This window comes from Monodelphis domestica, chromosome 1 (assembly GCF_027887165.1).
Source record: "Monodelphis domestica isolate mMonDom1 chromosome 1, mMonDom1.pri, whole genome shotgun sequence".
Classification (NCBI taxonomy): Eukaryota; Metazoa; Chordata; class Mammalia; order Didelphimorphia; family Didelphidae; genus Monodelphis; species Monodelphis domestica.
The window spans coordinates 734,383,649-734,410,626 of record NC_077227.1 but is presented as its reverse complement, the minus strand read 5'-3'; the positions used below and the strand labels follow the sequence as shown (position 1 = coordinate 734,410,626).

Here is a 26,978-nt window from a genome sequence, read left to right as displayed (position 1 = left end):
GAGGATGCTGGAAGGGAGGGAGAGATGCTAAATTCCATCCAGCCAATCCTGTAGGAGATGCTACGCTGGAGGTTCGGGGTGTGTGTGTGTGTGTGTGTGTGTGTCTGCCTGTCTGTATGTGTCTGTGTGTGTGCCTGTGTATCCATCCGTTTGTGTGTCTGTCTGTCCATGTGTGTCTGTGTGTCCCTGTGTGTCTGTGTGTCTGTCCCTGTGTGTCTGTGTGTCCCTGTGTGTGTGTGTCTGTCCCTGTGTGTGCCTGTGTGTGTGTCTGTGTGAGTGAGTGTGTGTGCATACCCACAAGGATGGACCTGGGGCAAACCGAGCCCAACCCATTCTCTGGGTGATGGTGAGCGGCTTCCTGTGGCCCTGTCCCTTTGCCCTGGGCACTTCTCCCTCCGCTGGTCCGGGTGCCAGACCCCTGCCAGGGCTTGGAGATGCAGAGGCAAACCAGCCGATGGGCGTTTGCTCAGCACCTGTGAATAGGACCCGAGCTGGGTTCTGGGGGTTCAAAGACGCTGCCCCCCGCTGATGAGCTTTATTCAGCATCTCCTGGTACCAGTTACGGCCAGGGGCACACAGAGGCCCAGTGAAGCTGCCCTCGAGGCGGGGGAGCTGGCACATGCAAAATATGTGCAAAGCCAGTGCAAGAACTTTTCTGGGGACTGATGGGGGGGGAGGAGGGGATGTCTTGGCAGAGCTTTGAAGGAAACAAATGATTTTTTTTAACCCTTTACCTTCCTTCTTAGAATCAATACTCTATATGGGTTCCAAGGAAGAAAAGCGATAAAGGTTAGGTCATGGGGATGAAGTGACTTGTCCAGGGTCATCCAGCTAGGAAGTGTCTGAGGCCGGATTTGAACCCAGGAATATCCCATCTTTAGCCCTGGCTCTCTATCCAGCCGATGGCTGCCTCCCAAATAAATGATTTTTGAAAGGCAAAGGTGAGGGAGGAGTACATTTCGGGCAGAAGGGATGGAGAGTGGGAATCACCTTCCTCCCAAAGACCCCGGAGGAGGTTGATTGTGAGCTGGTTTTAGATTTGAGCAGGATGCTGGCCCTCACTTTCCTCATCTGTAAAATGGGGGTAATAATAGCTCCTGCCTCACAGGGATATTGTGAAAATCAAATATATGAAACAGGGAGATGGAAAAGCATTTGGGGAGGAATTTGGCAGTTTGCCAACACTGCAGGATGTGGGGGAGGAAATGGTGGCAATTGAGGCAGGAAGGGTTGATTGGATCCTCATCTTTTCCTCCCGATGACCCTGCAAAGGACGGGGATGTGCACCCCTCTGTGACAAGCAATGCTCAGCATTCAAAGCTAAAGAGATCTGGGTTCAAATCCTGACTCAGACATTTATTAGCTTTGGGATTGTTGTGACTCTGAGCTATTCTGTTCTCCCTGAGCCTCTGTTTATTCATCTGCAAAATGGGAACAATAATAGCATCCACCTTGCAGGCTTGTTATGAAAATCAAATGAGACAATATTGGTAAAGTGATCTATAAACCCCAAAGTTTTATATTCTTCTTCTTATCCTGGGCAACTTGAAGATCCTTAGTGATAGAGTGATTGGACTAAGGAGCTGCTGAGGGCCTTTTCAGTGCTTGAACTTTATGATTCTGTGATCTGCATAGGTGGAAGAATGTCCACACTGGGAGTTCCCAAGATGGACCAAGATTCTAGAGAAATGCCTGAATGAAGGGCAGAGCTGAAGCCCAGAGAGATGAGGCTGTGGTACTTGTAAGCTTTAGTGCACTAGAGCAATCCGTCCTCCTCCTCTTCCTCTTCCTCCTCTGTAGTGTGATGGTGGGCAGTCCCTTCCCCAGTCTGGCCTCAGTTTCTCATCTGGGCTTGTCTGCCTCGGAGGTCCCTTCCAGCTCTGGGGCTGCGGTCCTGAGGCCCCTCGACGATCCCTTCTTCTCTTCCCTCTAGCCCGTTTGTAAGCTCCCACCACCTGGCCGTCTGCCTCGAAGGCCAGCCTCAGAGATGGGAAGGTCTGGCTTTCAGTCCTGGCTGCCTGGCCCTGGACCAGTCCTTTACCCTCTCCTGGATGGCCTTGGAAGCTCCTTGGGACCAAAGCCTGGAGACAAGTCCCAGCCTGTCTTGGGAGAGGGAGTTCCCTCGTGTGGAAATCCCAAGCAGAGCCTGTGGAAAGATTGTAGTGCAGGGGCTGAGCTGGGAGCCGGGAAGGCCTGGGTCTGCCTCGGACTCCCTTTGCTGGGCTCTTGCCCCAGCTTTACTCTCTGCCACCCCCGCAGGGCTCCCCAGAGGTGACGGGTTCAGTTGGGAACCTCTCAGGGAGGGAGGAAATTCCCAAAGCGGGAATACTGGTTGAGCCCTGTCTGTCCAGGATGAAGCAAGAGGAAATGAATCACGGAGTGTCAGAACAGGAAGCGACCTCCGAGCCTCTCTCGTCCAATATTTGTCTTTCTCCCCTTCCTTCCTTCCTTTCTTCCTTCCTTCCTTCCTCCCTCCCTCCCCAGCCCCCTTCTCTGCCCTTGTTCTATAGAGGAGGGACCAAGAAGGGGCTCCTGTGGGCTCGGGTTTAGCCTTTTTGATGGCTCCAAAGTCTAATGCACCAGGAGAGAGCAGGTGCTTCGCCAGGAGGGATGAGCGCTAGCGAGGGCGTCTGGCTTCCTCCAGGGGCTTGGAAGAATGCTTGGCTTTGGCCAAGGGTCTTGGGAGGCCCGAGGAGGGAGGGAGGGAGGCCTAGGCTTCCACGGAGCTGAGGCTCCAGCTGGAAGAGCGCCAGGGTGGAGAGCGGGAGCCTGGAGGGCCATAGGAGGCAGGGGCTCGGGGCACCTTCCTCTTGGCTGAGCCAGTGCACTGGGTGCTTTCTGACTCATCCAAGCCTGCCTGCGTGGGATGAAGGGGAAGGCAAGAGGGATTGGTGCCTCCATGATCTAATCCAGGGGAGGGCACAAAGGGACCGGCAAGGAGGGAAGGACTAAGCACTATGGCAAGGGTTGGGGGGTGGAAGGGGCCATGGTCCGTAATGGGCTGGGCTTATTTGAACCAATTATGGGTCCTTAAAAATGTTCCTTCACTTCCCATTGCTCATTTCCTTCCTCTACTCCCTTCCACCATAACAAGGACTTTTTTGGACCCTGACCTGTGAACTTCCCAGTGAGGAAAGTCCCTCTACCAATCCAGCCCAGCCCCTTCTCTGCAATTTTCTGCTTAGGGAGCTGCCTAGACTGCAGGGATGTGAATGGTCCAGGGTTATCCAGGCAGTGTGTGATAAAGGAGGATTTGAACCCAAGACTTCTTGACTTTGAGGCTTGCTTCTCAACAATTCAATTCAGTTTTTCAATTTCATAAACATTTATTAAAGTATCTACTGTGTGCCTGGCACTGCACTAAGCACCAGGGATTCAGAAAGAGGCAAAAGACAGCTCACAGTCTAATGGTAGAGACACCAAGGAAAGATGGTTGTCTGTGGGATAGAGAGGAAGAAAGGAGTCGAGGGAAGTCACTGCAATTGAAAGAGGCTGGGGAAGGCTTCCTGTAGGAGGTGGCATTTTAGTTGACCCTTAAAGGAAGCCAGGGAGGTGGGAGTGGAGGAGGAAGAGCCTTCCAGGCCTGGGGATGGCCAGGGAGAGTGGCCAGAGCAGAGAGATGAAGGGTCTTGTTTGGCCAAAGGGTCTGGCATCTCTGGATTAAAGAGTACGTGTGCGGTATAAGAAGATGGGGGAGGAAGGGAGGCCCAACCTTCTCTGGCCCACAGCAATGACTTGACCTTCTCCTCTCACACAGGGAGGAGATCAAGGCAGAATTTGGACCCTGGTCCTTTGACTCCCAGGCCAGTGGGTTTCATTGTGCCTGTTGAAGGCAAGGGCTGCCATCTTTGGCTCTGGTTCCTTCATGTCTAATATCCCTGCGCTGCCTCTATTCCAGAGGCAAGACAGCTCCCATCTGAGGGGGGAAAGGGAGGACTGTGTGGCCATAGGCGAGGCACGTGTCCTTTCTGGGCCTCAGTTTCTTCTTCTGAGACCTGAAGAGATTCTAGTTCTAAAATTGTAAGCCCTGAGGAGCTCCTCCCCACGGCTGAGGTGACCCTTCTGCCCTGTCTCCATCAGAACACGCCACCTTTGAGCTGGGAGCTACCTGGATCCATGGTTCCCATGGAAACCCAGTCTACCATCTAGCAGAAGAGAATGGCTTACTGGAAGAGACGACGGATGGCGAGCGCAGTGTGGGCCGGATCAGCCTCTACTCCAAGAATGGCGTGGCCTACTACCTCACCAATCGTGGCCAAAGAATCCCTAAGGATGTGGTTGAGGAATTCAGCGATTTATACAACGAGGTGAGCAGTCGATGGACAGGGGTGATGGCTGAGGGATGGTGGGTGGAGAGAGGGAGGGCAGAGAGCTCTCCAGCACCGGGAGTTGTTGGGGGGCTGCAATTGGGGTCCCCTTTGTTTGGGGGTGACTTTGAACTACTCAGCTGCTCCTCTCTGGGCCTGGGCTTCCCTCCCTGTGATTATTTCTGCTTCCCAAGTGAGTCCCGGGAATTAATTGAAGAAAAATGGACTATTGATTCTTAAAAAATTTCCAAAAGATGTGGTAAGTGCAAGGGATGGTAATGGAGACACAGAATCATTTTGATGTTTGTCTGTGTGAGAGCAGTGATGGCTGGCACATATAGAGCACCCTAAAGTCTGCAAAGCTCTTTACAAGAATTATCCCTCCGGATCCTCCCAGTGACCTTTGGGAGGGAGGTGCTCTTTTTAAACCCATTTTACAGATGAAGAAACTGGGGTTGAAGCTCCTGAAGCTTCGGAGGCAGGATTCGAATTCAGGTCTTCCGCACTCCCAGTCTAACCTTTGTGTCCTTGAGGAGGGGTCTCTTTAGTGTAGGAAACCCTAAGCAACAGAGAAGATCCCTCCAAGAGGAAAATCACCTGCTCCTTGGTAATTTACAATCTTTGAGAGGGGTCTGAGACCTCATGTAGGTGTTGTAGTATATTAGGGTTTATTATTATTTATTACATTACAGTATCTAGTGTGTGTGTTGGAGGGAAGACTCGAACTCACATCTTCCCACCTCCAAGGTCAGTCCTTTTCACCATACTGCCTCATGATTTTAGAAATATTTATCAATTCATTCATATCTGGGTTACTCTTTGTATCTTGCTATTCAGCTGAAAGAAATGAGGATATTTAGACTTGAAGGACCATCACTTAGAATGAGACTAAGACTAGTGCTGCTTGGTTCTGGATTTTAGCTTAGTGTAAAGGAAATGTTTCCTAATAACTAAAGCTCTGAGAGGTGGTGAGTTTCTTGTCACTTGAGGTATTCAAGCAGAGATTGGATCATTGGAAAAAAAATAACGCTGATGCTCTGTTTCAATATCAATTCTAAGACAGAAGAATGGCAAGAGTTAAGCAAAGAACTTGCCCAGGGTCACATAGCCAGGAAGTGTCTGAGGCCAGATTTGAAACCAGGACTTTCTGATTCCAGTTCTGGCTCTCTACCCATTGTGCTACCTAACTGCCCCTAGATCCCTACTTTTGGTCAGTGATTTTGTAGAGGAGATTCCTGGTCAAGTAGAGGCCAGGCTAGGTGGTCCCAGAAGTCCAAGGAACTCGTTTGCCAAGGAACTATAACAGGATTTAGGAGGATGAGTGATACCTCGAAGGGATCAGTCATTAAAGAACAGCCTTGCTCCAAAGAGAATCAGGAAGTTTTCTCTAATATTCTACATCCCCTCTGAGACTCATCTCAAGTGCAGGAGAAGGGACCAAGCTCCGGTGATCCTGGGGAACTTCACCCCTCTGTGCTGTTTCCTCTACTGTCCAATGAGAGGGTCAGGCCAGGCGATCCCTGAGGCTCTGTCCGGTTCTGACCCTGTGACTCCTGGGACTTCTGTGAGAAAAGGAATTTCCCTCTTGGGGGACTTCTATTCTAGCCTTGGGGCTTTCCACTTGGAAGCAGAGAGAGGGACAAGCCAGCTCTCATGTGGATCCATGCACGTTTCACTCTCCAAAGAGCCCTAACCTGTGGCCCACCAGACCCCTCTGAGTGTGTTTGGTTCCATCTGAACTGTTCATGCCCTAGGAGGGAAGGCTCCCTGGCAGATGGGTGGGCAGGGGCTCCTAAGGAGACTCTCCCGCCTCCCTTCAGTTACTGGGCAGTGCCATGGAGACACAACTGCTCCAGTCCTCCAGTCCAGTCCAGTCCTTCCTTGAAAAGACCTTAGGAGGCCAGGCTCCTCAGCCTTTAAAGTCCCCAGACCCAAGGCTTCTTTCTTTTTCTTTCTTTCCTTCCTTCCTTCCTTCCTTCCTTCCTTCCTTCCTTCCTTCCTTCCTTCCTTCCTTCCTTCCTTCCTTCCTTCCTTCCTTCCTTCCTTCCTTCCTTCCTTCCTTCCTTCCTTCCTTCCTTCCTTCCTTCCTTCCTTCCTTCCTTCCTTCCTTCCTTCCTTCCTTCCTTCCTTCCTTCCCTCGCTCTCCCTTCCTCTCTCTCTTTCCCCTTTCCCTTCCCTCCCTCCCCCTCCACTTTGTTTCTCTCTGTCTCCTCACTCTCTTTTTCTCTCCCCCTTCCCTCCCCCCCAACTCTGTTTCTGTCTCCTCCCTCTCCCTCACTCTCTCTTTCTCTCCTTTAGAACTTCTATGGGAGGAAGACACATGTAAGGGGGAGAGGAAGTAGGGAAAAGATCTCTTTGAGGAGACTGTAGAAAGCAGCCTGATGGTTATGCTGGTTCCAAGAAAGAGGACTCACTTATCAAAGGTGTGAGAGAGCTGGGAGTGGACCCTTGATTTCCAGCTTTGGGGGAGATGGTTGGAGAGTGAGGCCAGAGTGGGGAGACTATAGGGAGTGGCCTCAAAGGATGGGCTTAGTTTTAGTAAAGAGGTCTAAGGCTTTGGCACCAAGTCTGCATAGAAGGCAGGAACCTGGTGATGGGTACCCTTTAGGGGCTCCTGAGGGTAAAGCAATGAAATCAGCTTCTTTGTGAGGTCCCTGATCTGGCTCTAAAAGCAGGTCCTCACACCAAGACAGGGAAACCCTGGCACACTTGGCAGTGTGATGGGCACCCAACATGAGTGGATTGGCTAGACGTGGGCATCCCCACCATGTTTCTCAGAGGCTTCCCTCCTGGGGTTACCTCCTGTGAGCATTCTCTAGCATCTGCCCCATCTTCACCCTCTCGTTCCTGCTCTCATAGGTTCCTACTTAGATTCAGAGCTGGAAAGGACTTTAGAAGATCTCCTCATTTTACAGATGGGGAAACTGAGGCCCAGAGAGGTTGTATAACTTGGGTTCATCCATCTAGAACTGCCAGGGACCTTAGTGGCCATCTAGTCCAGCCTCCTAAGGCCTTAAGAGCTTAAGGAACTGGAGTCCTACAGGTAGTAAATGGCTGAGCCAGCATTTGAATCTTGAATCTCCTGACTTCAAGTGTAGTGTTTGATTCACCACATCATGGGGCCACCCTTTTTGTCCTGGGTCTGAGGTTGTCTCAAGGAAGGCGTTGGACCAGACCAGTTGGGTCTCTGGGGCACTGCTTGGTGACGGAGGGGAGATCTCCTTAGGAAACCCACCCTCAGGATAGCCTTCCAACTAGAGTGCCAACCTGCATCCTGGAGACAGAACGGAGAAGAGCTCTTGGAGGGGAACAGCGAAGCCTGGGCTCGTGCTCTTTGGTCACAGATATGTGCATAGCCACATGTGGGACCCGGCCAGTCCCTCTGGGCTTTCCGGTGGATGTGGGGCCAGTCACGCAGCCTTGGAGCTCGAGGCCAACAGGGAGGAGGAATTTCTTTTTCCCACCAGAGTCTTAGAGACACTTGTCAGTGGGTGGGACCTTGGGGACCCTTCAGCCAAGCTGTTAGTTTTACCGCGGAAGAAACGGGTCCATAAAGGTTAAGTGATTCCTTCAAGTCATGTGGTGAATTTCAGTTAGAATCTGAACCCAGTGAGGACCCGGGAAAATTCTCCTTTCTCTTGCGTTTCCTCAGGGACACACGATGCAGGAAATCTTCCTACCAGGGAGAGCTCTCTTCCAGCTCAGGTGGGGGCTTCCCCGCAAGCAGAGGCTGGAAGACCTGACCACCTGCCGAGTATTTTGTAAGGGGGATCCCTCATGAGATGTGGGTGACACTAGGTTGTCCCTGAGGCCCCTGCTGCCTATGAGGTGGCCCCCATCCTCCTGGAGTCGCCATGGATCCCTGGCTTTGTTCCTGGTCTGGTCTGGTGGGGGGTGACCCCTTCAAGAGGCTTCTGTCCAGTGGGAGAAATACACACAAAGACCCACAGACCCAGACACACACTAACACGTACCCATTAAGAAACTGATTAAGGGGCAGCTGGGTGCCTCAGTGGATTGAGAGTCAGGCCCAGAGATGGGAGGTCCTGGGTTCAAATTTGGCTTCAGACACTTCCTACCTGTGTGACTCTGGGCAAGTCATTTGCCTAGCCCTTATGGCTCTTCTGCCTAAGAACCTATACTTAGTATCAGTTCTAAGAGGGAAGGTAAAGGTTTAGAAAAGAAATTATGGATAAGGGAAGAATTGATGACCAAAAAAGAGAGCGCCTTATGATATGTAAAATGGATGATGTTGATTATAGTGAATTAAAAAGGTTTTGTACAAACAAAGCCAATGCAACCAAACTTAGAAGGAAAATAGAAAGCTAGAGAAATTTTTTTCTCAAATATATGGAGAACTGAGTCCAAATTTATGAGAAACTAGCATTAGAAAACAACACAAAAGGTTATCCTAGTGGAATTAAATAATAGGCAAATGCTAAGGGGCTTAAATGAGCAGATGTATTGTTGAGGGGCTCCTTGGAGGAGGTGGCTTGGAGCTAGTAGTAACTGGAGTGTGGATTTGAATTAAGGCAGGGTGGTATAGTGGGAAGGACATTGGACTTGAGTCAGAGGACCTGGATAGATTCCTGGCCCTGCTCTTTATTCCTTGTGTGCCCATGGAAAGTTTACTGGACCTCTCTGGGCCTCAGTTTCCTCATCTGCCAAATGAAACAGCAGAAATCTACATCTTGGGTACTTCTCAACTCTAGAAATGATCCTGTTCTCTGTTTTCATGATTTGGGGCCAGTCACTTCATCCCTCAGATGTGATTTCCTCACTTAGAAAACAAGTGGATTTGGTCTCCAAAGACACTTCATCTCTAGGTCTTATATTGGCGGCCTCAGGAAAGGTCCTTTGGGCTCAGTTTCCTCATTTGTAAATTGAGGAGGTTGCTGGTCCCTTCCTGCGGTGGGTTGGGGATCCAGTGGAAGCCGTTCCACTTCTCAGCGTTCTTGCCAATCTCTCCCCGGTCCCCTAAGGTCTATAACCTGACCCAGGAGTTCTTCCAGCGAGGTAAACCAGTCAATGCTGAGAGTCAGAACAGTGTGGGCGTCTTCACCCGAGAAGAAGTGCGGAACCGCATCAAAGCCGATCCCGATGATTCGGAGACCACCAAACGCCTGAAGCTTGCCATGATCCAGCAGTATCTGAAGGTAGAGAGGCAGCTGTGGCCAGGCAGATGCCAGGGCTGGGGAGGGGTCCGAGCCACTGGTCACTTATCCAGGGAGGGATCTGGGCCAACTCATGTATTCAGGGGGTTGGACTAGATCATCCCTGAGGGTTCTTCAGGCTTTGGAAGGATGCTCCTATGATCTCTGTGGGCTGCTCACTGGGGTCCCTGATCCAATGGGGGAGACAGTTCTTCTTTTTGGAGTCTTTGGTCTGATTTTGGGGAAGAGGAGGTCCTCCCAACCTCCTAAGAGGGGCTTTTGTCTCCTGGGGAGACGTACATCCCCATCGGACAGGAGACCGCCGAGTCAGAACGGGAAGGATCCTTAGTGATTATAGGGTCCTCTCTAAACCCCTTCTTTTACAGAGGCCCAGAGACAAGCTAAGGTGCCCAAGAGATAGTACCTGCCACTGCTCCCCCTTTTCCTCAGTCTGTCTTCCTTTCTCTGTCAGGTGGAGAGCTGTGAGAGTAGCTCCCACAGCATGGACGAGGTATCCCTCAGCGCCTTCGGAGAGTGGACAGAGATTCCGGGAGCGCACCATGTCATCCCCTGTGGCTTCATGCGCATCGTGGAACTCCTGGCTCAGGACATCCCGGACCGCGTCATCCAGTTGGGCAAGGCGGTCCGCTGTGTGCACTGGGACCAGGCATCGGCCCGGCGTGGGGGCCCCCACATCGAGCACCTGGCCGACCACAATAGCGACCCCTCTGACGAAGGCAGGGAGGATCCCGGGGAGGATGGAAGCGAGGGAAGGGAAGGAGAGGGAAGCTGGTGGCCGGTGGCCGTGGAGTGTGAGGATTGCGAGGTGATCCCGGCTGACCACGTGATCGTGACCGTGTCCCTGGGCGTCCTCAAGAAGCATCACTCCACCCTCTTCCGGCCGGGGCTGCCCTCTGAGAAGGCGGGAGCCATCCGCCGCCTGGGCATCGGGACCACTGACAAGATCTTCCTGGAGTTCGAGGAGCCCTTCTGGGGGGCCGAATGCAACAGCCTCCAGTTCGTGTGGGAGGACGAGGCTGAGAGTCGTAGCCTCACCTACCCCGAGGAGCTGTGGTACCGCAAGATCTGCGGCTTCGATGTCCTCTACCCTCCGGAACGCTACGGCCACGTGCTCAGCGGCTGGATCTGCGGGGAGGAGGCACTCGTCATGGAGAAGTGTGACGATGAGGCTGTGGCCGAGATCTGCACAGAGATGCTTCGGAAGTTCACAGGTGGGTGGGTGGGGGCTTCGCACCCCTCATCTGTCAGTCCAGAGAGGCAGAAGGCACTCAAAAGTCCCCTCTGATGCTCCTTGTCTGCATGACTGTGGACGAGTCCCCTCACTTCCCTGTGCCTCAGTTTCTTCAGTATAGAATGAGAGAGTTGGACGAGGAGGCTTCTAAAGTTCTTGCAGCATTAGGCGGAGGATTCTAGGACTTCTGTTGAGTTATTTTATCTCGAAGGTCCTCCGTTTCCTCCTGCAAAGGGAAGTTTTGGATTGCTGGTCTCTAAGGTCCTTTCTGGCTCTAAATCTCCGATGCATGATCCTATGGTAGCATTGCCTCCAGGGGCTGCCCCAGAGTTCTCTGTGGGACCCAGACCTAAAAATTAGAGCTCAGGAGCCCCCAGCGACTGGCATCACTTACCTTCATAATCAGCCAATAGATACAATTTATTTAACTGATCAAGAAGCATTTGTGAAGCAATTACTATATGCAAAGAGTAAAAACAACAAAAATAAACATAAATTCCCCTTCTGATAAAGAGACTGCAGGACAATAGACACAGCTAAAGTGAGCTGCTCTGGAGTCTCAGAGACGCCTCGATGCCCACAGTCCCCGGGGAGGCCACCTGTGTCTTTCTGGGTCTCTGGCTCTCTCCCCATTGCACTGTGTGGCCTCTATGCCGTTGTGACTCTCTTCCCCATCTCTCCTTCCTCAGTGCTTCTCCCCTGAGCATCCCGGAGCTGGCCGGTGGCTCCATCTGTGCCTCCGGCTCGGGGAATTTCCTCAGGGGGGTTCGGCATCCTCTCAGGATCCGTGTCTGACCCTCTTCTCCTCTGTGGATCCCCTACAGGGAACCCTGACATTCCAAAGCCTCGCCGGATTTTCCGCTCCTCCTGGGGCAGCAACCCCCACTTCCGGGGCTCCTACTCCTACACCCAGGTGGGCTCCAGTGGGGCTGATGTGGAGAGACTGGCCAAACCGCTGCCTTACACGGAGAGCTCCAAGAGCGCGGTGAGTCAGGCACCCTCCTGGGGCGGGCAGGAGGGGGCACCCTGCAGGGGGAGGAAGCAGAGCTTGAGAAAAGCGATCCCCATCAAGCTCTGCCCAGGACCCCAGCCTCAAAGAGGAGCCGTTTCATTAGAGAAGGAGCCAGGTGCCAGCGAGGGTCCTCAGTAACCTCCCTAGGCAGCCACCCAGCATTAGTGGGCACCTACGCAATGCCAGGCTCTGTGCCAAGCTTGGGGGGGGGGAAGAGAAAGGGAAAAGCAGCCCCTGCCCTCCAGGAGCTTCCATTCTAATGAAGGAGACATCGCAGATGCCAATAGGGACAGGCTATGTATCTGGAGAGTGTGGAAGGGGAAACCCAGACAGAGGGAGAGGAGCATCCAGGACTAAGGAGCGGGTCGGCCTGCTGGTCTACCCTGTACAGCTTCCCCTGTGGTCTGTTCTGGCTCAGAGGTTTGGGAAGGATATAGAGAAAGTGGTCCGTCAGAGAGTGTCTGGAGAGGCTGCCTCGGGGAGATTCATGCCGTTCCAGGATGGGTGGAAGGCCCTGGGGAGGCTTGGCCTGGATGAGAGACAGTGTCGGACGGGAGACACGAGTTTCCATCACGGGGGGCTTCCCAGCACGAGCCGGACGCCTTCTTCCCAGGGATGTCCCAGAGAGGCCTCTTGTTTAGGCCCAGGCTGGGCACGGGGGCCGCAGAGGCGCTTTCCAGGGCTGCTACTCTGGCCTGTCGCGAGGCCCTCCCTTGTGTCCCGGGGCAGGCGCTGGGCTGCCTCCAAAGCCGCTTAGGAGCCTCCTGGCCGCTCCGTCCTCCCTCAGGCTCGCGGCTCCCTCTCACCCGCACTCTCTCCTGGTCTGTGTCCAGCCCATGCAGGTGCTGTTTTCCGGCGAGGCCACACACCGCAAATACTACTCCACCACCCACGGGGCCCTGCTGTCCGGCCAGCGCGAGGCGGCGCGCCTCATCGAGATGTACCAAGACCTCTTCCATGGCGAGCCCTGAGGAAGCCGCGGCTCGGGAGCCTCTTCCCGGCCCTTCCTGGACCTCAGAGTTGATTTTAATCCATTTCCTTTTAGGGGCAGAAGCCTCTGCTTTCACCCAGGGCCTCCTGTAGCTTCCCTCCTTCCTGTACTGTACCTTCGCGGGGCCGGGCTGGCTCTGCACACCCTTCCGGCGGGACTTCCTGGTGCCTCAGTTTCTCTCTCCCCTCCCTCCCCGCTCTGTATTGTAAGTGCCTTTGATGCTTTTGGAATAAAAGAGGCGTCTCGGTCCACGCGTTCCTCCATTCTTTCATTGGGCCGCCCGCTGTCGTCGTGCTGGTCTTCCTTTAAAAAATATCGCATGCGGCTCCTTGGGGTGCGCGGGGGGACTCCCCGAAGGGGGCCCTTTGCAGGGCAGACGCAGGAGGGCAGAGGCTGCTGGTTTCTCTCCTCTCCTTCCATTCCCTCCAGGGAAGATGCTGCCGTGGCTGAGCCCAATGAGGGAAAACCAGCCTCTGCCCAGGGATCTTGGTGTCCAGAGCTCCCCAGTGGGGCCTGGGGGGCGCCTGAAGGGGAAGGGACTTCCCTGCTCCCAGGAAAGAGAAAACACTCAGGAGCGGGTGTGCTGGAGAGACTTGCTGAACTCTGGCTCTGTAATGGCGCAGGGCATGGGGGGAATCTCTCCAGCCTCAGTTTCCTCCTCTGTAAAACATTCGCCTTTCTGGGCGGTGGGGATCCAGCGAGAGAACACAAAGAAATGGCTGGCAAACCTTAGAGGGATATTTCAATGTTAGCCTCAGAGCTATGGAAGAATGGGCACTTATTTCAGAGGGAAAAGCAGTCTGACCTCTGGGAAGCCTCTAGGCTTTTTTTGGGGGGGGTGGGAAGCAGATTGTTCTTGCTGTTGGGGAGCTCCGTCCGCTGAACCTTGTGCCCACATCCTAGGGTGGGGGCTCAGAGCCGGTCATTAGCCTCGAGTAAGAACCCAGGCTCTGGGCGCCATCTGCTGTCCCTCAGCTGGCATCATCCATCCCTTTCCCATGCTGAGACTGTTCCCAGGGTTCCCCAGACTTTTGCACCATTGACTGACTATCCCTCCACTTCCTCCTAGGACAGCACCCTAAGGGGGACCCTCACCCTGTGGACATGGGCTCCTTTTTTAATTCTAATTTTTTAACCTTCCATCTGAGAATCAATACTGTGTAGAATCAATCAGAAGGCAGAAGGGGGTTAAGTGACTTGCCCAGGGTCACCTACTTAGGAAGTGTCTAAGGGCAAATTTGAACCCAGGACCTTCTGTAGCCTCTAGACTTTGCTCTCCATCTGCTGAGCCACTCTGTTGCCCTCCAGATGGGGGCTCATGAATTTATCGATAGTGATTCACCTGGTGATGGGCTTTTCTGGCCTTAGCTAGACTAGCCGTGGAGTGATGAGTAGATGCTTCATCGCTGGGCCCATCAGTTAGATGGTGTCATGGATAGAGCACTGGCCTTGGACTAGGGCAGACCTTTGGTACATCAGGCTTTAAATTGTGTCACCCTGAGCAAGTCACAGAACTCAGGCTTGCCTCCATTTCCCCACCTGTAAAATGGGGACGCCAGACTCTCTGAGGCCCAAACAAGAGATTAAGTAGAAAGCGCTTTGCAGGCGTTAAAATTGGCTCTTGGTGTTACTTCAGTGGGATGTTGGAGGAAGACTTCAGGGGCAGCACAGAGATTCACCATCACAGTCTCAGAATCTCTGAATCCAGAGGGACCCCAGACACCGGCCAGTCCCATCCCAAACTGAGCGAGAAGCCATTCTGGGACTCCCAGCCAAATGGTCCCTTTGCCTCTGCTGTGAGAGGCTGGCCTCTCCGATCCCTTCTGAATAGCCCTCTGATGCCAAATGGTATTATTATTATTAATATTCATTTAGTAATTATTGCTACTATTTATTATATAATAGGAAATATAATAAATTATATACAACATAACATAGTATATACCATGACTATTTATTATGATATATTACTAATAATATACCATTATGCTAAAATTTAATTGTTACTATTTATTATAGAATATATAATATAATAAAGTTTATACAACATATATTATATGTAATATAATTGTTTAATATACTAAAATTTAATTGTTGCTATTTATTATATAATATAATAAAGTTTATACAATGTATAATATATGTAATATAATTGTAATATAAAAGTTAATTGTTAGTATTGTTTATATTATAATATGTAATATAATAAAGTTTACACAATATAATATATGTAATATTACAATTAATATACTAAATTTTAATTTACTATTATTTATAATATGATATAAAATATAATATAACAAATTACATATAATATTACTAATCTTGAATATATTACAATTTTTACTCTTGTTAATAATAATTAGTGGTAATACTATTGCTTAATAATTAGTAATAGTCCTATTACTAATATTATTAATCCTAATATTATAATAGTGGTAATATTAATAAAAATAACAGCTAACATTTATATAGCACTTACCATGTGCCAGGCACTGTGCTAAGTACTTTATAAATATTAACTCATTTGAATCTTATAACAACCCTGGGAGGGAGTTATAATTTTTATAATTTTATAATTATAAAATTAATTATAATTAATTATATATTATTATGACATATAATTATATATAATTAATAAAATTATGACTTATAATTTTTTGGGGGGGATTTTTTATTTAATTAGTCAATTTAGAATATTTTTCCAAGGTCACAAGTATCAGGTTCTTTCCCTCCCTTCCCCCTCCCCCCTCCTGTAGCTGACTCGCAATTCTAATGGATGTTATCCTCATTTTACAGATGAGGAAACTGAGGCAAGCAGAAGCTAAGTGACTTGCCCAAGGTTACTTTGCTAATAAGTGTCTCAAGCTGGGTTTGAAATAACAACAATATTAATTCTTTAGGAAAGCTTTTCAATACTCAAATATGTCTCTAGGATTCTTTTTGGTTGTCCTTTCTCCCTTGGTTTTTTCAGTTGATCCTTATGGACTCAAAGTCCTTCACCATCCCGGTTGCCATCCCCTGGATGTTCCCCATTTTGTTACCATTCTTCCTAAAGTAGGGTGGCCAGAACAATACCTGGGGAAGATATCCTTTGACCAGGAGAGAATCCAGGGAGATGATGACATCCCTTTCTATCATTTAACACCTGTGTTTGACCTTGGGCAAACCAATTCCACTCTTTGGGTCTTGGTTCCCCCCCTCATCTGTAAAATGGGTACATTGCCTCGATGATCTTAATGGTCCCTTCTAGCTTTAAATCTCTGATCATTCTGGATTCTCTGGATCTCAGAGCAAAGATTTCAGGATCTCTTTTGGCTACTATAGAAGACAGTTTCATGCTGAGGCAATCAGTCTATAATTTATTTTTTTATTTAAAAAAATCCTTACCTTCCGTCTTGGAGTCAATACTGCATATTGATTCTAAGGCAGAAGAGCAGTAAGGGCTAGGCAATGGGGGTGAAGTGACTTGCCCAGGGTCACCCAGCTAGGAAGTATCTGAGGTCAGATTTGAACCCAGGACCTCCCATATCTGGGCCTGGCTCTCAATCCACTGAGCTAGCCAGCTGCCCCCCTCCCCCCAAGCATTTATTGAGACTTACTGATGGTCCAGGCACTATACCATATGAAGAAAGCAAAAAATACGGCCCATGCCCTTAGGAAGCTCACAATCTAATGGAAAAAAACAACTGCAAGCATTCCATACACACATGAAATGCAGGGCGTCCCACGTGTTTTAATGCAGTTTTAAGCTTTAATAATTTCAGGAGCAGACATTCTGTAAACTCACAAAAATAGCATTTTAAAGTCTAATTATAAAATTTTCCCTATACTTTCCGGGTAAATTTAAAATATCTATTTTAACTTTTAACACAAGGGGGCACCAAGCATCATGCATTGCATGGTGAGTCACTGAATGTAACTTTCTCAGATCTCTGAATCAGCAGAAAAAGCCCTTTTAAGCTGGCCTCCAATACTTCCTAGCTGTGTGACCCTGGGCAAGTCACGTAACTCCCTTTGCCTTGTCTTTACTGCTCTTCTGCCCTGGAACTAATACGAAGTATTGAATCTAAGATGAAAAGTAAGAATTGAAAAGGGAAAAGGCCCTCGTGTTTGGCTACTTCACTCTCCTGATCTTTCTCAGTTAGACTTTTTCTCCTGAGGTCATGTTGAAACTGTTTTGTGTGCATCAGAACCTCATTAAGAAAACACCCCTCACCTTCCGTGTTAGAATCAATATGGTGTATTGGTTCCGAGGCAGAAGATCGGTAAGGGATATGGAAACAATGGGGGTTAAGTGACTTGACCAGGGTCACCCAGCTTTCAAAGTATCTGAGGTCAGATTTGAACCCAGGACCTCCATCTCTAGGCCTGGCTCTCCATTCACTGAGCTACGTAGCTGCTCCTCAAATTGAGATGATTTTAAGGCCAGGATTACAAAATACAATCTTTTCAGTCACTGAAAAGCAGCTGATAAAAGTTTTTACAAAGTTTGAAAATCTCCTAAAATAATTTTAGCTTCGTTGAATTTTCATCAGAAGCACATGAAAATGTAAATAACGAACCTTTCAAATGTCCTTCTCTGTAAATTTGGAGCTTTTATACTTTTGGAGTTATTAAAATATAAAACTGCCCTAGCACTTTTGGGACACGCTTCACAGTGTAAATGGAAGATTGGCTGGTCCTTGTCCCCCTCCTTGGAAGAGGTCCAGAATGACATCGCCACGTGGCTGACCAGACCTATATGAGCTTGGAAGAGTACTAGAAGTTGGGCACAAATGACATATGGGATGGAGCTGTCCAAGTTTGTGCACCTCATGCTTCTTTTGGGCTCCCACAATTCCTCAGCCTGTTAGAGATGGAAGGTAATTTCAGAGGAAAGGCACTCAGATGTCAGAGGGCTGGGGAGAGGTGGGACCTGGAGGAAGCCAGGAGGCAGAAGAGAGCAGGGGAAGTGGTCCAAGCTGGGGAGATGGCCAGTGAAGATGTCTGGAGTTAGGAGACGCGGTGGGCGATGTTGAAGGAATAGCAAGGAGGCCATCGTCACCCTGAGGATCCCAATTGGAGTTCAGGTACTTGTTGAATTGTAAATGACCACTAGGCAGGCCATTGATGGGGGAAGATTCAAGAGAAAGATTGGGCTGTAGCTAGATCGGGGAATCATGGGCAGGAATCCATAGGAACCAATAACATCACCAAGAGAGCTGAAGAGAAGAGAGCACGGGATAGACTCTTGGCAAATACTCACAGTGTGTTAGAAGGGCAGCTAGGTGGTATAGTAGAGAGATCATTGGGTCTGAGTTCAAGTCCAGTCTCAGATATTTACTAGCTGTGTGACCCTGGGCAAGTCACTTACCCCCAGTTTGCCTCAGTTTCTTCAACTGTACAATGAACAAGTGGGAAATAGCAAACCACTCCAGTATCTCCACCAAGAAAATCCCAAATGGGTTCAGGAAGAGTTGGACATGACTGGAAGTGACCAAACAACCATCATGCTTGGTGGCTGTGATGTGGCCAAAGAAGACGGAGGAGAGGTGAACTAGTGTCATTAAAACCGAGAGAGGAGGAGAGGGTATGAAGTGAGTGATGGACTGTGTCAAGGGCTACAGGAAGGTCAAGAAGAAGGAGAATGGAGAAAAGGCAATTAGACGGAGCAATGAATGAATTGTGGCTAACTTTGGAAAGGGCAATTTGAGCTGAATGATAAGGTCAGAAGCTGGAATGCGACGGGTTGAGAGCTGAGGGAGCTGGAAGGAAGTGGAAGTACCAATTTTGGAGAACTTCTAAAGGAGGTTAGCCATGAAGGAGAAGCGAGATCGGAGGCCAGCTGGAGGGGCGCACTGGAGCCCGTGTGAGCGTTAAAGGATGAAGCATCATTTGGAGGGCGCTGGGAGGCAAGGCAATAGGAGAAAATGGGGATGATGGAGAGGCTAATCTCCTGGAAAAGATGCGATTGACAGGACTCTGCATGCTTGCAAGACAAGGACTGAAGAGAGAGCTCACAGCAAACTCTAATTCCTTGAAAAAACACCTCAGACAAACCCTTACCTTCTGTCTTAGAGTGCCCCAGGATACAGAACACATCTGGATTCTATGGAACATCCCACAGCTACAAACATCTGGATCCATGCCATCCATTGTTAGGGAAAGACAACTTTTTCCTATCTATAAGAAGAAAAGGGAAGCCTCCCTATCCCCACACTGTATTGGACCCTGGAATGTCCAGAACCCTAAATGCTACCTGGCTCCCTAGTTCAACAATATTTATTCTGGGACTTTCTGGGGTTCACAGGAGAGACATTCCACGCAGTGAGGGCCGAAGAGACCAAAGGGACTTGCCCAAGGTCACGAAGCTAGGAAGTTTCTGATGCTAGATTTGAACCCAGGACCTCCTATCCCCAGGCTGGGCTCTCTAACCACTGAGCAACCCCTAAATTGCCTTAATTCTTTCAGTGAAATATGAGACAAGTTTCTCAGCTGACACAGTGAGGGCAGGGGATGCCATGGGGGGCTTGAGGAGGGAAGAAATGATTGGAAAGGCTGTTGTGTGAGTGGGGGAGGTGGAGAGGAACCACTTTGCTAAAGTGAAGTCCCAGTTGAGATGACGTGGCATAAATCTGTAAATTTGTCCACATGCCTTTGGAATTGTGTCCAGCTCTATTCAGCAGCCCATTAGTGGGGTCAAAGGTTGGGGGAATCCAGATTGGAGGTTTGGCAGGGAATGATGGGGAGCATCAATGACAAGGGAGCAAGGAGAGAGGGGAAAATCTCTTGCTGCTTCTTGTGGGTATTTATTTAGCACTGGAGAAAGTCTGTTTTTTCTTTCTAGATTGCTAGAAATTGTCGGGCTAGTTCTTTCTCCTTCTGGATTGGATTTTTGGGCATCTTTGAGTCTACAGGCATTCTTTTTGTTCCTAAACCTTTACCTTCCACCTTAAAAATCAATATCAGGTATTGATTCTAAAGCAGAAGAGCAGCATTAGGCAGTGAGGGTTAAGTGACTTACCCAGGGTCACACGGCTCTGAAGTGTCTGAGACCTGATTTGAATCTAGGGGTTCTCAATCCACCGAGACACCCAGATGCCCCCTACACCTTTCTGCAGGCTGTTACTGAACTGTGCCTTTATGTTCAGATCTTCTCCCTGTTGTGCTGAAGGATAGCATGAAAGCTCTGGCATAAAGCCTCCTCTGTCCTCCAAGACCCAGAACTCCCTTCATCTGGCCCCATAAATAGGATGAAGTGATGTAGAAAGAACATTCACTCCCACGGCAGAAGCCCAGGTTTGAATGGTGCACAGCGAAGGAAAGGGAAGCCTCCCTCTCTGTCCCCACACCCTACCGGACTCCCGAATGTCCAGAGGCCCAGATGCCCTCCAGCTCCCTAGTTCAGCAGTATTTATTCTGGGTTTCATATGAGAGATTCCAAGTAGGGGGGCCAAAGGGACCAGCTAATCCTCTGCCCAGGATCTGCTTTAACATTCACAGGAGCCTTATAAAAAGGGGAGATTGTCCCAACCCCGACATTCCTGCCAAGAAAGGAGGATACACACACACGCACACACATGTACACACATGCACACATACATGCATGTGTACATTTATGGTAAAGTAGAATTGACATCTTCTTTTTCACCACAATAATCAGGTCCCTAGAAATATTGTTTTTAATTTAGCTGTTGTGAAGATGTGAAGAGAAGAGAGAACAACTGGCCACGAAATGCCATCCTAAAGCAGATGTAGATTACAAAACCAGTTCATTCATATCCTCAACTGAGTTTTGTTTAGGGGATTAGGGGAAAATGCTGAATTAAAAAAGGTCAAAGGATCAGACTTTTGAGGACAGCTTGGTGCCTCGGTGGATTGAGAGCCAGGACTAGAGATAGGAGATCCTGGGTTGGAATGTGACCTCAGACACTGCCTAGCTGTGTGACCCTGGGTAAGTCATATAACCTTGTTTTCTTGGTTTTCTCATCTGTAAGATGAGCTGGAGAAGAAAATGGAAAACCAGTCTAGTATCTTTGCCAAAAAAACCCCAAGTGGGGTCACAAAGAGTTGGACATAATGCAAAGAACTGAGGAACAACAATTACTACTACCACCACTCACAAGTACTCCTCCTCCTCTTCCTAAGGTTCCTACTACCACTACCTCTACTTCTACTACTACTACCACCTAGGTAACATTTTTATAGTGCTTTCAATTTTTCATTATTATTATTTCATTATTCTTCTTCTTCAATATTATCTAATATTATTCTTCCAGTCCTGGGGGGTAGGTGTTATTACCCCCATTTTATGCATGAAGAAATTGAGGCAGAAAGCATTAAAATGATAGCTCAGAGTCACAGAGATGTTAAGTGTCTGAGGTAGGATTCAAACTCAGGTCTTGACTTCAGATCCAGGGACCGATCCTTGGTGCCATTGGGTAAAGGTGGGATTTGAATTCAGGTCCTCTGACTCCAAAATTGTGAGTACTTTTTCATTTGCAGTCTAGCACCTGCCCTAGGGTTTGGGCTGTGTGTGTGTGTGTGGGGGGGGGGGTTGCATGAATCATTGGCTAATAGCTGAGCACTAGGATGGACTGAAGGTCGTTTCTTTGAAGCTCAAGAAACTCTTGACAGTTTCTTCATTTGTAAAGTGCTGGACGGCCTCAAGGCCCCCCGAGTTCTAGAGCTGTGAACTCCCCATTCCTTTCATTCTCTTTCAGGGGAATCAAATGAATGAACATATGGAAAGAGCTTTGGAAACCTTAAAAGGTTATATGAATAAATATGATACCGGCTATTCAGCATCAGCATCACCATCATCGCCGTCGCCATCGCCATCGCGGCCCTCATCACTGTCGTCACCATCATTACCGTCATTGCAATCTTGTCTGACAAGTTCAGAGAAAGCGCTCACTCTCATCATGTGTAATTCAGAGACTGGCCACCAGAGGGGGCCCGTGGTGCCGCCTTCCAAGGAAAGCTATTATGAAGGATGAAATGGCTGAGATTTGTCTCGGCTCTGGTTCTGCCGCCTCCCGGTCCCCGCCCTCCCCGCCCCGCCCAGGCCCTTTCGCTTTCCAAGGGCAGAGACGAAGAGCTTCTTAGAGAAACTATCCTTGTTCCTTAAGCTGTAAGGGATTCTCCAGAGCCGCCCTCCCATGAACACGGAGACAATTTCACAGCGGCTTTCCAGAGGCAACACCCCTGGATTACTTAGCCTAAACTGGGGGGAGCCACTCGTTTTGATTCCAGATGGGGAGGATTGTGTGCATACATCAATTCTACCCTAAACTGGCAGTGCGGTCCCGAGGAGTCCCTTCCCTTCTCCCGGGGTTGTTTCCCCATCCACAAACGAAGCTTAGACTAGGTGATCTCCACAGTCCCTTCCGGTTGAACTTTTATAGCTCTTAAGGGTCTGTCTGCATAGTACAGTCGGGAACGCTAGGACGGCCATCGCTTGACTTTTCTGGTTTCCTCTGTGGGACCCTGTCTCTTTCCCGGCCCTCCGTCCTCAGCTCCCTCCCACAGTGCTGATTACGAGGCGGGATTACAAGGGGCTGAGGATGAAGTACGCTAACCACGTCCTGAGATACGGGGATAGATTCAAGAAGCCAATGAGACGTGCACTTTTGGACATGGCTAATGGGCTTTGTTTTGCTTGAAACAAAGACCTTGTTACAAGGTCTTCCTTCCTTCCTTCTTTCTTTCTTCCTCTTTCCCCCTTTTCCTTCCTTCTTTCCACCCTCCCTTCCTTTCCCCTTTCTTTCTTTTTTTCCTTTCTTCCTTCTTCCCCTTCCTTCCTTCCTTCCTTCCTTCCTTCCTTCCTTCCTTCCTTCCTTCCTTCCTTCCTTCCTTCCTTCCTTCTTTCCTTCCTTCCTCCCTCTCTCTCTTTTTCTCTCTTCTCCCTCCCTCCCTATCTCTGTGTCTCTTCTTTCTTTTCATTTGTTGGGTAGGCAAGAAAGAGAGAAAACAAATATTTGTTAACTGAAAAAAAAAGGAGAATTAAAATAGAATCAGAAAAAACTCTTGCTGGTACTCAGGACAATGGATGCTGCTACAGCTTTCAAGCCCAGCCCACAGATGGAAAACCAGAGACCAAGACTACTAAGCATGGTGTTTTATTGATCATCAGAACAAGTTTCCACAGAAGCCCGTTGGGGCACAGATTCTGACAGAGATGGCACTGAGTGGTGGCTAGGGGCTGGCAGTGGGAGGGAGGCCAGCCTCCAGGAAATTACCCCTTCCAGACTCCCTGATATGCTCAGTCCCTTGGCTTGGGAGGAGTGCCTGCCCACATCTTCCCTGGCCAGATAAGCCAGGTGTAAGACAAGGAAAGCTGACTCTGCCTTGGACTGGCAGTGCCCATGATGGCACTAGGCACCTGGGGGAGAGGGGTCTGACAAAGGAGGGGATGGAATGACAGACTTGATTCACTTTACAATGGGTTAATGGAGAGCACTTAGGCTAGGCTATTGGGGGATGGTGGTGTCCATGGGTCTGGGGCACTTTTGCTCTCTCTCTACTATCTTTCTTCCGTACCCCCCAGGATTAGGCAAAGGACCCTCCTCATTTCAGGACTTCCCATGCCCACCTTGGTCATCGATCATCACAGGGTCCAGCATCTGCCCGCTTCCTCCTGCTCCATACCCCAACCTAAAGCCTGTGATTGTCTTCCCTTTTTCCAGAGGAATAACCTTAGTTCCTTTCCTTTTGTGGGGTCCCCTTTCTCCATTAGGCAATTTTGATCAATTTCCCACCAGCCTGGAAGCTTGACTAGGTGCTGTGGTCTACATGGAACCGTACACCATCTAGAACCTGCTTTACTTTGGGGATGTGGACTCCCTCCTGCTGGCCTTCCAACCCTGCGGGGATCCTCCTCGTGAGTCGAAAACACCACACTGCTTTTTCTTTTCTTTTTTTTCAGCCTCTGAGGCCACCTGCCAGCCAACAAGGTGACCCTTCAGCCTCATCTGAGGGTTGGACATGATGTTACTCCATCCATCTTCAAAGTCCTGCCCCAGAGGTCGTGATGGGTTGGAAATGATGGAACCTTGTATTTCTCCCCTTGAATACAGTGGGTGCAATACAGGCCTGAGATAACATGATTTCAGTCGTACGAGAGAGGGCTAGAGAAGATCAGGAAATATCAGCCTCTCTCAAGCCAAAAGCGAGTTTCCTATGCATGCAATAGGCTGGAAATTACGGTAAGCCAGCATTTCCCCCCACCCCCTTAGACATTATAGATCTGAAATTACAGGACCCTTTTAATCGTGTATGGGAGAAGTTTAGGAGTTCTGAAGTGCCAGGAATTCTTTAGCTTATTAACCTTCCTTTCTGGTAATTTTGGGCCATGCTGTCTGGTTTTACATCCTCAAATTACCCCCCCCCCCTTTTTTTTTCTTTTCTTTTTCTATTTCCAAGTTCCTTAAGGACTTGGGCTCCTTCCCAAGCTGTGAGCAGAGCCCCAAGGGCCTTCGGGAGCAGCCTGATTTCTCCTGGGCTGGAAACGGTAGCCGAAAGATAAGGGCTTATTAGTTTGGCGAGTATACAGGAAATGAAAAGTCTGATCCTGCACCCAAAGATAACAGCCAGGTTTGTGGATCTCGGCTCCATCAGCCTGTTTGCTTGCTTCTGTTGGGAAGTGCATGTTTTGCTCCTTGCACTGATGGCTGCCTCTTCTTCTGGGACTCTTGGCACATCTTGAACCTCCCTGTTCAGCAAGGCAAGGTGAAAAGTTGTGCTTATGGCCCCGAGGAGAGGTGATGGTTTGATTTGGTTTTGGAAATCGGTAATGCCGGTCTGTCAGAGGTAGGTCGTGAACCCCGGGCTCCCCGCTTCTGGCGGCCCTTCTGCCACTCTACCATGCTGCCGCCTCTCTCCTAGGCCTTTCTGGTGCCCTGCCAGCTTTAAGCCTGTTCTCCCCTCCCTCTGATTGCAGAACCAGAAACCTCAGCATCAATCCCGACCGCACAGTGCTGGTCCTCCGTCTCTGGCCATCGAGTGAGTGCTTGCTGGACTTTAGACAAGGAAAGCAGCCATTTGTAAGGGATCAGGGGCTTGCAGGGGGTACACAGGTGTGCCCAGTGCACGGGCACAGAGCGAGTCACGGAACAAATACTCTGACCAATAAATACATCTCGGAGAAGGAAAAGGAAAACCACTCTGTGGATGCTCCCAAACACAGGCGAGAAGCATTATAACATGCACAGAGATATGTACAGTGTAAACACTAGGATGGCATGGCTTGGCCCCGGTGGGGGGGGGCAGGGGCCAGTCGGGATCAACAGTTAGATGGGTGAATCCAGGTGGGAGTGTTGCTCAGTGGCAGGGGCCTGGCTGGGGAGGTGGGCACTTGGGGCCGGGAGACTCCTGCATGTCCAGAGAGGTGGCCCCTCTCCTCTCCTCTCCTCAGGGGACCAAGCCTTCGAGAAGCAATAGAGAGTCCAAGTGGAGATGGGCAGAGGGAAAAGAGATCGAAGGGGAAGTCTGCAGAGGAGGGAGGCTCCTGGGAGAGGAGTGGTAGAAGCTCACCAAGGACTCCCAAAGGGTGGGCCACCCACTGGAAAGGGGGCATTTGGTGAGTAAAACTCTGAATGGGTGGGGTAAGACCCAAACTCAACTCATGACTTCAGTGACTTGAGGAAAGGCCAAGAGAAGAGAACTTTTAGTAGAAGCAGGGGGGCTTTCCCTCCCCTGAGCCCGTGGGGCCCTCTTCAGGAAGTCTGTGAGCACCTAGGGGTGAGTGTCCAGGGACCACAACACCCAGGAAAGGGATTACAGGAGCATAGGAGTTCCCTCATTTTGCCAGGGGGATCATATATATATATATATATGTATAAATAAAATTCATTGTTTATGTTTTGGTCCAGACCTGTGAGTTCATCAGGCAGGGAACTTCTGGCGTGGAAAGCCCCTCCATAAACATAGGAACTCCTCTGCAACAAGAGGCTTAAATGAGTTAGTTGCCCAGCTCACCAAGAGGATAAGTGACTTGCCCACTGCCACGAAATGTCAGAGGTAGGTCTTGAACTCAGGGCTTCCTGACTCCAAGGCTGGCCCTCTCTCCACTCCATCACACTGCCTTTGTCTTTGACCCGGATGTTAGATCTGAGCAGTGTGGGGTGGGGCCTTAGGCTCTTGTCCAAGGGCTGAGCAAGGGGCTGGCCTGGGGGCGGGGGGAATGCTCAAAGGGGCGGCAGGTTGGGTCTCCGCTTCAATCCGTGACCACCGTTAGGTCTGGGGAGCTTTCCCACTGAGTCCCCCCAAACAGGGCTGGAGATTGGCTTCTCGTCTGGAGATGCTGGGCGCCAGGACGGTGGTGTGGATGGGTCTTCCCTCCGCCCCAGGCAAGCACCCTCGAATTGATGCGTGGGCCCCATGGAACGCTTGAAGTGTCCCTTGGTTGAGAGCCATCCCAGCCCCGAGGAGGCACAGGGCGCCCCCAAGCTTGGTCCCGGCTGGCCTGGAGCCCTTCCCACCGCAGCTGCCTTTGAACTCGTGGCCGGAGAGGCCCCGCTGTGATGGGCCTGTCCCGGGGGAGGCTGCCTGGGCCCAGCTGTCCACCCAGCTTTCTCTCGCTCCGCGTAGCCCGGGGCGGCCCCGGCGGCCCTTTAAATATCTGTCTCTCGGAGGCCGCAGTAGTCGTCCAAGTCGTAGGCGCGGTGGGCAGCCGCGTCAGGCCCGTCCTGGGGGACGCTGAGGCAGATGGCCTCCACCTCGCTGCGGGAGGGCGTGGCGGCGGGGGAGCTCCCCGATGGCCCGGCAGCGCGGAGCTTGTGCGACAAGCTGCTGACCTTGGCGCGCAGCTGCGAAGTCGTGGGTTTCTTGAAGAGCTTCCACTCGCGCAAGGCGGCCGGGGCCGGGCTGCCGGGCAGCAGGGAGACGGCCCGGGCCGGCGGGCCGAGCGGGGCCGCCCCGGAGGCCGCGCAGTCCCGCCGGGAGCCCCCCGACGCCCGCCAGTGGTGGCCATAGACCCTCCAGAGCGGCCGGCGGCGCCGGCGGCGACACTGGCAGCGCAGCAGGCGCACGAAGGCGCGCTTGAACTCCTTGCTCGAGCACGGGTAGATGAGGGGGTTCACGCAGCTGTTGAAGTAGCCCAGCCAGAAGATGACCTTGAAGACGCCTTCCGACGGCTTCAGCTGCGGGAAGAGTGAGCCTGTGGGGGAAGGACAGACAGAGGGAGGGAGGGGTAGAGAGAGAGAGAGAGAGAGAGAGAGAGAGTGAGGGCCAGCGGGTGAGTGAACTGCCCCCCCCCCCCCAGGTGATCGCTGAGACGCTG

At 50.4% G+C, this 26,978-nt stretch overlaps 2 protein-coding genes across 6 annotated transcripts in view; one reads left to right on the top strand and one right to left on the bottom strand.

Annotated features, from left to right (window-relative positions):
- Positions 1-12,964, top strand: part of SMOX (spermine oxidase) — a 59,757-nt gene extending 46,793 nt beyond the window's left edge. For all 5 annotated transcript variants that reach the window (XM_056813666.1, XM_056813662.1, XM_056813674.1 and 2 more), the window contains exons 3-7: positions 4,081-4,307; positions 9,290-9,463; positions 9,933-10,692; positions 11,537-11,697; positions 12,558-12,964. In XM_056813666.1, the coding sequence (XP_056669644.1) occupies positions 4,081-4,307; positions 9,290-9,463; positions 9,933-10,692; positions 11,537-11,697; positions 12,558-12,695 (1,460 nt within the window). In that variant the 3' untranslated portion in view covers positions 12,696-12,964. The remainder of the gene's footprint in view (positions 1-4,080; positions 4,308-9,289; positions 9,464-9,932; positions 10,693-11,536; positions 11,698-12,557) is intronic.
- Positions 12,965-22,802: 9,838 nt separating this feature from the next.
- The window catches only part of ADRA1D (adrenoceptor alpha 1D), a 78,797-nt gene continuing 74,621 nt past the window's right edge, over positions 22,803-26,978 (bottom strand). Inside the window, exon 2 of the mRNA XM_001380223.4 lies at positions 22,803-26,855. Within this exon, the coding sequence (XP_001380260.2) occupies positions 26,311-26,855 (545 nt within the window). The 3' untranslated portion in view covers positions 22,803-26,310. The remainder of the gene's footprint in view (positions 26,856-26,978) is intronic.